Below are 9,447 nucleotides of genomic sequence, written 5' to 3'. Positions count from 1 at the left end.
TTGACAAGCTCTCAAGGATCTGGATTAGGAAAACCTGAGGTTCTTTCTGAAAACCACCCTGGCGACAAAGGAAAGGATAAAATCACAGCCAACTGATTCCTGTCAATCATCTGTACAGGGTGGGAGGGACACTGGGATGCTTCCAGCGTCTCCAGCTCTCCAACTGGGAACCGTCAGGGTGGGCTGCAGCTTTCCAACCCGTTCTTGTACCCCTGAGCCAAGACCCTGGTGCAGGGCCTACGAGCTTTGGGAATAAGAGTGACTTTTCCTGCAGGGTCTGGAAGCAGCAAAGATTAGGTCAAAGAAGGTTTTTCCAGGCTAAGCCCATGCAGAGGGAAGAGCTCCCAGTGCTGCAGCCAGGTCACTTTGGCCATGGCACAGCCAGACAGGGATGGAGCCTGTGGCTGCCTCGGGGTGCACGTGCCCTGTCCCAGGCACCCAGTGACTCCTCATCCTGCTGGCAGCTCCAGAGCCCAGCTCTCCTCCCAAAGCAGCCTCTGGCTCTCCTTATCTGACTGTTCTGCTCTTTAAAATTAACAGCAGCTCTCGCCAGGCGCTGATACAGAGACAAAGATGATTTTTTTTCCTGCTGATTATTTGACAGGGACGAGCCCCTGGCTCAGCTCGGGCAGCTTTAATAACCAGCCCAGCTCCGTCAGATTGGGATGAATTAATGCTGCCTCGCACCAAAACTCTCAATTTTGCAGAACTTCAGTGACTGCTCTGACAATTTCCACCCCTCTTACCCCCAAAAAATACCAATGGATGATGAGTATTTTTAATGTTCCCCTATTTAAGTAAGATATGAGGGAAAAGATGAAGAAATCTCGCGTGTGGAATCAGAGACTTCTAAAGGAAATGGAGCTGATGGGCAGCGACTGGCTCTGGATCAGGATCACGGTAAAAATCCATTAGCCCTGGACTGCACACTTATCCCAGGGAAAATCGGAATTATTGCCGCAGGCTTCAAAGAGATGCCTGTGGAGAAGCAAAGGTTTGGGTTTCCTTCAAAGGAAAAAGAAAAGAAGAAGAGCTAAAAATGACCAACAGTGTCCAGCCCTGGTTCCCGTTCTCATGTGGGGCAATTCCCAACGGCTGGACCACCCTCAGCCCACCCTGCCCTTGCCCCACAACCACTTTTCCCCCTTTTTGCTCGCCCCTGGGATCCCCCGACGGGGAGCCAGCTGCGAGGTCGGACCCGCGGTCTGTCGCCTGCCGCCCCTGCGCGCTTCCCGTCTGTGCCGAGTGGGGAATGCCTGGAGAGGCCCGCAGCCATCCGGCCCCGCCGGGCCGAGGGCGGGTGCGCCTTCCAAGGTCGCGAATGCGGGCGGAGGGATGATGCGCGTCCCCCCCAGCACTGCGAAACCGCGGGTGGGAGAGGTTCCTGTCCCTCCGGGACTGAAAGGCTCAGGAAGCGGGAGGGAAAAAAAATAAATAAATAAAAAATAAAAGACAAAACAGGACAAAAAAACCCCCAACAACACAAAAATCCCGCCGAGAGCGGTGGTGCCGGAGCCTCCCGGTGAAAATCACCCCGCGAAGGGAACGCTCCTCCTCGTCCTCACGGGAACAGCGGCGGGCAGCGGGCGGCTCCCAGCCCGGAGCACCACGGACCCCCGGCAGGTAAGAGCGCTCCGGGACCGGGGCGGAAGAGGTGGTCGTCCGAAAAGACCGGGACCACCCCAAAAACCAGACAGAGCCGCGGGGTTCAGCTTGTACCGGAGTGGGAGCGGGACCCTGGCGAAGCACAGAAGGGCTGGTTCGACTCCTGCGGGGGCATGAGGCAGAATTAAAGAGTTCAACCGAGCTTCAGAATTTTCATTCTCTAATAGTTAATGAGCATTTTGGCTCCTCGGCTGCAAGTTTCCGGATGATTTTTGTGTTCCCGCCCCGGGCAGGGCACGGGGACCCGGAGCTGTGATACCACAGCGTGCGCTCTGCCTGTGCAGCCGGGGTGCAGAAAACCACAGTATCCCTCGGTTAATTACAGGGGTTACTTAATTAATGCTGGTTTGACACTCCACTGGGGGAAAAAGACTGTTCAGATTCTAGTGAGGGGAATGAAACATTAATTTTGACACCGTGGGGTCCAAGAGAAGGGTCCTGGAGGGGAATTCTTCATTTCCATACACTTTCTGCTGGCATATATTTGACCGCATCCCCTCTGTGCTTCTGTGAGCGGGTTTGTGGAGGTTCCCAGGGAACCAGGCATTCCCTTCCTCCTTCTGTCCCTCCCAGCCCAGCTGCTACAGGGAAAGACAGGAGAAGCCGAAGTTCCGTGGATGGTGGAGAAATAACTTAAGGGGGTGAAATAATCCAGCAGGATGGGGGAATGGGGCTGGCAGGGAGAGACACGGGAGTGCAGGGGATAGAAAGGACCCTCCTGCCCAGCCGGGTGGGCGGAGGCTGACGGGGTCGGGGTGGAATTAACTGGGGTAAATGAAAAGCGAGAAATGCAGAACTGCCTTTTATTTCTGCCTCCATGAGGCTTCCGGAGCTGCTTTCCGGGTCCTGCTGCCCCAAACTGGCAGCTCCCCGCAGATCTGGGCTGGCTGATTAACCATTTCACAGCCAGCTTCCCAACTTTGCTCCCTGCCAGGGGCTGTGCAGGAGGACCTGGACGCTGGGGACAGCTCCTTCTGCCCTGAAGTTCAACCCACACGCGTTTCTCTCCCCTCCAGGGCTCTGCTTGACTTCGAGGTGTGGAGAAGCCGCATCGGCCACAGGGGCTCCCATGGCTCAGCTGCCCAACGACTCCTGGCACAACAGCACAGTCCCCCTCTTCACTGGCCTGGACCTGCTCCTGGAGCTGAAGCCGCTCTTCATCCCGCTCTACGCCACGCTGGTGGCCGTGGCCTGCACCGGGAACCTCTTCCTCATCCTGCTCATCGCTCTCACCAAGAAGCTGCACTGCACCACCAACTTCCTGATCGGGAACCTGGCGGTGGCCGACTTCGTCATGTGCCTGGCCTGCGTCCCCCTCACCGTGTCCTACGCCTTCGAGGCGCGGGGGTGGCTCTTCGGCGCGTTCATGTGCCACTTTGTCACCCTGCTGCAGGCTGCCACCGTGTTCGTGTCCGTGCTGTCCCTCACGGCCATCGCCATCGACCGCTACGTGGTGGTGGCGTATCCGATCCGCAGGCGGATCGGCCGCAGGGCCTGCGTGTGCCTCGTGGCCTGCATTTGGCTGCTCTCCATCGTGGCCTCCGTCCCCACCTCGCTGCACACCCACTACCTGGACCTCAACGCCATCGGCCACGACATGATCATCTGCGAGGAGTTCTGGAGGCACGAGGAGAGGGAGCGGCTGCTCTACTCGTGCCTGATGCTCCTCCTGTCCTACCTGCTCCCGCTGCTGGCGGTGTCCGTCTCCTTCTGTGCCATCACCTACCGCCTGCGCAGGAGGAACGTGCCGGGCGCTGCCTATCGCTGCCAGGACAAGTGGACCAGGACCAAGCAGAAGACTTTCCGGGTGCTCACCGTCTCCGTGGTCTGTTTTGCCATCTGCTGGCTCCCTCTCCAGGTGGTCAACTTCATCCGGGACATCGACGAGGAGTTCACCATCCTGGACAAGAGGTATGTCAACGTCATCCAGGTCTCGTGCCACCTGATTGCCATGAGCTCCGCCTGCTACAACCCTTTCATCTACGCCTCCCTCCACGACAAGTTCTGGTTCCACCTCAGCAGCTACTTCCACCGCAAGAAGAAGAGCTCTGGCACCGTGTCCTGCAAGGCCTCCCGGTTCAACACCTGCTCCACCCTGGCAGATGCTCCCACCAGCGCCTCGGATAAGATGGCTTTGCAAACCAGGTTATCTTAGCTGGAGGACCTCAAGGGAGAGGGTTTGCTTTTGGACCTGGCGGGTGCTTGGCTGTACACTGGGTGTAGGAGGTGGCTGCTGGTTGGGCTGGTTTGTTGCTGCTCCCAGAAAAGTCTCTCGTGCCTGGAAAGGCAACAAAACTGACAGGCTTTGTGTCCTAGAATTATGGAATGGTTTGGGTCAGAAGGGACCTTAAAGCTCTTCTCATTCCAACCCTCCTGCCACGGGCAGGGATACCTTCCTCTAGCCCAGGTTGTTCCAAGCCCTGTCCAACCTGGCCTTAGACACTTCCAGGGATGGAGAAAGTGTCCTCATCACTTGAGCAGCTCAAGGATATTTTGTTCTTTGGGGACAACAAACCAGTGCAACAACAAACACCTGAACCAGGCAAAGGTTTTGATGAAGCAGCAGTTTCTCGGCTCGTTGGAACAATGCAATGGATGAGTATCATGGCTGGGGATGGGGCATATCCCTCTATCCCAAATCTTGGCTGGGTGCAGTAGGTGTCCAGCGCCATACCTGGAGCACAAAGACTTCACCCCGTGGCATATTTAGAAGGTGGGTCAGCGCCTGAGCAAGGCAAACACCCCTTGGGCGCATCTGAAAAACTCTTTGGAGAGCGCACGTCTTCGTTCTGCAGGATAAAGATTGTTCCTAAGCAACAGGCAGCACTTTGTGCCGTGGGAAGAGGTCGGCTCGCACGGGGAGCCGTGAAATTGCTGTGCATTTATTCTTTTAAATTGTGGTTTATTGGTGGGAGGACAAAGGAGGCTCAGAAACGTGCGTTCTGCAGGTGGAGATGGGGACACGTGGCCGCCGACAGCAGGCGGCTGGTTTGGAACGGGGGGGACTCCAAAACCTGCCTGGTTCGCTGGAGGAGCCGCCCCTGTAACCAGACCGGGCATCCCAGTTTCCCCAGCCAGATGTGCAGATGCAACAAGCCTCATCCCTGAAATCACCACTGCTCTGCACGGCCGAGTAGGACTCGAAAGATCCCAAGTGATGAGTTTTCTGGGGGTGATGCCTCCATCTCTGCTCCCTGGGCAGTTTAAGTTATGTATGTCCGTGTTCAGGCTCCTGTGGTGGAGGTGGGAACCCAGTGCTGGGCTGCTCTATCCCAGAAACTGCTGGATAAAGGGTGAGTTCTCCTGTCAGATGCTCCTTGGCATCTCAAGTGCCTCTGAGGCCCATCATGCAAGCAGCACACACAGAAAGCAGCATCTCCTTGCACCCACTGCCCAGCTCAGTTTTAACCTCTTGATTTCCCAGGAGAAGCATTTGGGAACAGCCCCCAGACACCAACAGCCCCAGAGCCACCACGTCTCGGGGTCCCAGCAGCTGCTGGCTACCATGAGCTTCTGTGCTCTGTGGGGCTGAGGACTTTAAAGCCCCCAGGCAGCACATCCTCACCCCTGCATGGAAACTGCCCTGGCATTGCCCACCCTTCCTGCTTCAGCGAGCAGCTCAGGCTCTCCCAGGCAGACACAGCCAGCTGGATCCCAACAGGATCCCTAATCCACTCCCCTTATGCCCATCCACAAGCTGCTGCTCACTCACCTTCCTGCTGAGACCTCCATGGTGATCCTAGAAGGACCATATGATCTTGCTGTGGGGTGACCAGCGGAGACAGGGATGCATCCAATGTGATTCCAGTGACCTCTATCCCATTCCCACAGAGCAGCTCCCTCCTTGGCTTCCTGCATCTTCCTTGGGGCTGGGCTGGGCTGCTCATCCCAGAGGAGCCAAGCAAAGCCCTGATTGTCCCTCCTGTAATAAAGGCTTTAAAAGTTCAGGCTGTGTGTGTGTTGGTGTGAATCCCACAAAACCAAGAAATCCTTGACTGCAGGTCAGTCACATCACAGGAGGATGCTGACTTGGATGTATTTAGCTCTGTCCCCATATTTGTCTGATATTTCTTCCCAATATCCCACCTAACCCTCTCCTCTGTCAGTTTGAAGCCATTCTCCCTTGTCCTCTCACTACCAGTCTTGATTCCTTCTCTCTTCATTTCCTCCCATCACAACCTCTATTACTTCACTCTTAATTAAAACCCCTAAATTGCCCTAAATGGCTCTTCTTGCCCTTTTTTATCCTCCCAGCTCTGGCTCAGAGACATTATTGTGACAAGGTGGGTGGCTTGGAAAGAGGAGACACGCCCCCCCCCACATACTCATCCCCATCACTGCCACCATTTATCTGCAGGATCATTTAAAAATCCATATATCCATCCTGGAGAACTGATCCACAAAGAAGACAAGGTTTCCTCTTCCGTGTTTCCAGACTAGACTGGAATTTGCAGTTACTGAGCACCGAGAGAGCAAATCCCCACCCTCAGGTCCCCCTGCTGAGATGTTTTTCTCATTCCCCAAATTACCCTGCAGGAAAAGGGAAAACACTATTTTGGGGAGGGGAGGTGGATTAAAAGCTGAGTGACTTCTGAGAATAAACCCAGAAATCCCGGAGCTGCCGTCTCCGATTCACAGAAACCGGATACATAAAGGAGAGCAGTGTTTGTTTTCTTATTGGAAGTAAATTAATTAGATAAACTGGGGAGAAAAACATGCTTGAAGGCTGATTCTGCAGAGCTTTCCTTGCTGGGAGGTTTTCTACCAGGAACCTGTGGGTATAAAGGGGATATTTCTGTTAAATCATCCTCAGTTATTTATAGTTTTGCCCAATATTCTGCCTGAGCACTTTTCCTCCTCACAAACTCTCTTGTCGGTTGAAAAATGGTTAATAATGAATGGACTCTGTGATCTTAAAGGTCTTTTCCCAACTAAACAATTCCATAATTCTATGATCCTCTTTTCTACTGGCATTTGGTGCCTGTAGCTCTCCCACCTGCCAGGACACAGCCCAGGAACATCCAAGATCATCTGTTTGGAGTTGTCATTGACTTGGAAATTGGGAATGCTGCATTTAGGTGGATCTCCATCCGCTTTTTGCTCACACAATCCTCCTCAGATTGATTATAATTAGTGATTTCAATAGCCCAGATATGACTTCAGCCTCCCTGTTTGTTTTTGTCCCCCGTGCCCACCCTCCAACCACCCTCCTACCTCTGGTGACTCGGTGGTTTCTCCCTCACACTCAGGAACCCAGGATGCTGACACTTCCCTGAGCTGTGTGAGGGCACCTCCAAGGACCACCTTCCTGAATGACAACCCCCAGCATCAGCTTTGGGCAGGGATTTTTAAACTGAATGAGGACAGGGTTAGATGGGTTATTGGGAAGAAATCCTTCCCTGTGAGGGTGCTGAGGCCCTGGCACAGGTTTGCCCAGAGAAGCTGTGGCTGCCCCATCCCTGGAAGTGTTCAAGGCCATGCTGGATCGGGCTTGGAGCAACCTGGGATAGTGGAAGGTGTCCCTGCCCATGGCAAGGGACTGGAATGAGATGAGCTTTAAGGTCCCTTGCAACCCAAACCTTTCCAAGATTCCATGATTCTTCCATGCACCTGGCATGGAAGAACAACCACACCTCCTCCCCAAACCTCCTCATTTCTCATCTCATTTCTAATCTCCCTCTGCCTTGGGCTGTTTAGAAAGTTGGAAAACTTCCCTCAGTGTAATGACCCTGCCAATGGGGTTTTCCTCATCAGAAACCTCCAAAAGGGAAAATACTGGAGACCAACAGTGGGATTTAACAGCAGGAAGCACCTGGGCCATTTAGGCTCAGCCTGTTTAGACGTCTACAGCTCTAAGGGGCAGATAATGTAATTTATTACAGCGCTGTTCTTTCGAAAGCACTCGAGAGATTATTATTTGAAAGAGCTTACCTACATGCAAGGTATTATTCCCATTACTTGATCCCCATCCAGGTTTCTCCCACGGCTGCAGATGATGAGGCCCTTTGTCCTGGCGCTGCAGAACGAATCGTGATGAGCAAGGATCAACGCTGCTTCCGTGTGTATTCTTGGAAATTTCCTCCTTTGTCTCCTAATCAAGCACAGCAAACAAAATTAGCCTGGTAATTTTCCACTGGTTTTAGCCTCCCCCTCCAACTCGCTGTGTTTGTTCTGTCTGGATGTCATCAGTGATGACAAAACAGCCAGAACAGAGGAGCTCCTCGGCTGAGCCGGGATTGTCGGGCAGATTTTGTTTGTGGAGCTGGAAAATGCTTAGAAAATGTTGGTTCATTTTGTCCCATTACTGTTATTTCCTGGTTTATTAAGAATAATATTCCAACCCAAGCCACCGCTTCTGATTTCCTTGATGGGTCTTGCAAAATACCTTTCACATTTCTCTGAGCAGATTCCATGGGCTGTGCCCAGCTGTGCCCAACTCTTTCTTCCTGGGCCTTGGCTCCAGCTAAAGAGGCAGATTTGCAACATGTACATGAGTAAATTAGGCTTATTTTCACTTATTTTGGCTAAAACCACAGTTGCTACAGCTCAGGCCCCAGTAATGATCCTTGAATGGTTTGAATTGAAAGAGGCTTTATGCTCATCCAGTCCCACCCCCTGCCATGGGCAGGGACACCTTCCACTAGCCCAGGTTGCTCCAAGCCCCGTCCAACCCGGCCTTGGACACTCTGGGGCTGGATCCCATGGGATCAGACGGACTGAACACCTCCCCATGGATGTCACCTCTCTGTGAACCGCTGGATCCTTCAGCAGTGGTGAATTATTGAAAGCGCCGCAGCTGATTTATGGACGCGCCCGCTTCCGACTCATCCCGTATTCCCCCGCTGCCTCCACTCGCCGTGAGACACTCCAGATCACTCCCATTTTAATTTCTGGAAGCGTGGCAGGCTCCCACTGCAGCAAACAAACCAAGATTTCCTAAACCCTGGGTTACTCCTCATCCATCAGTTTTATCCGTCATCCCGCTCCCGCAGCCGATGCCAAGAAGCTCCTTAATCACACGCCACGGTCACTGTGTCCTCGCTCAGGGAAAAATCTGGCACTTGCCAGACTTAATTCAACATTGTCCCCGAGCTGGTGATGAGGTGCTTTGTGCCAGTCCCAAAAACCTACAGCCACACCCCAGCTCTGCACAACCGCCCGGGGCTCTCCCGCAGGCCAAGGATGGAGCAGGGCTGGGAGACACCCCAAAAATCCCACACCCAAAGCACCACTTTTACTGTGTATTAATATCCAGTTATGGGAGCAATGAGGGAGATCCAGACATTTCCTGCAGCAGGGACGGGGTCATCTCACATCCCCTGGCAGCGAAGACCCCGGGGTGATGCTCCAGAACCCCCTACGGGGTCCCACCACAGCAGGGTCCCAGGCAGGGGGTGGTGGGTGGCTGTTTGCACCCCCGGATCACTCCAGCCCATCTCCTGGCTCTGATTAGGGTAATTAGGCCGAGGCCACGCGCAGCGTGCGGGTGCCGGGCGCTAATTCCATAAAGGAGGCGAGCGCTGTGATTGCCGCGGAGGGAAGCGCTGCCGAGCGGCTCCTGGTTGCCATAGGAACCCATCAACCCCTGGGAAAAGCCAAATTGCTGGACCGAGTCGGCTCCCTCGGCGGTGGCAATGGGGGGCTCTGCCTGGTGACACCTCTCCTGCTCCAGGAAGCAGGAATGGAACCAGGGCAGCCTCAGGGGGTGAAACGTAGTGGTGGGGATGCCTGGAACTCCAGACAGACCTTAGAGCCCTTTCCTGTCCCTAAAGGGGCTCCAAG

General features: G+C 54.1%; 1 protein-coding gene across 1 annotated transcript; it reads left to right on the top strand.

The window, feature by feature from the left end:
* The first annotated feature begins 2,711 nt into the window (after positions 1 to 2,711).
* On the top strand, positions 2,712 to 3,823 carry LOC103760028 (prolactin-releasing peptide receptor-like). Its single transcript, XM_018083390.3, has one exon. It carries the CDS (start codon positions 2,735 to 2,737, stop codon positions 3,818 to 3,820), a length of 1,086 nt encoding a protein of 361 aa, XP_017938879.2. The 5' UTR covers positions 2,712 to 2,734; the 3' UTR covers positions 3,821 to 3,823.
* Positions 3,824 to 9,447: the final 5,624 nt, after the last annotated feature.

This window comes from Manacus vitellinus, unplaced genomic scaffold (genome assembly GCF_001715985.3).
Source record: "Manacus vitellinus isolate BGI_N305 unplaced genomic scaffold, ASM171598v3 scaffold_63_pilon, whole genome shotgun sequence".
Classification (NCBI taxonomy): Eukaryota; Metazoa; Chordata; class Aves; order Passeriformes; family Pipridae; genus Manacus; species Manacus vitellinus.
The sequence above is the reverse complement of the archived record's forward strand: the minus strand, read 5'-3'. Positions and strand labels throughout refer to the sequence as shown.

Bases quoted from the DNA above. Each gene is read 5' to 3' on its own strand.
- LOC103760028 (XM_018083390.3), top strand. From the start codon at position 2,735: ATGGCTCAGCTGCCCAACGACTCCTGGCACAACAGCACAGTCCCCCTC.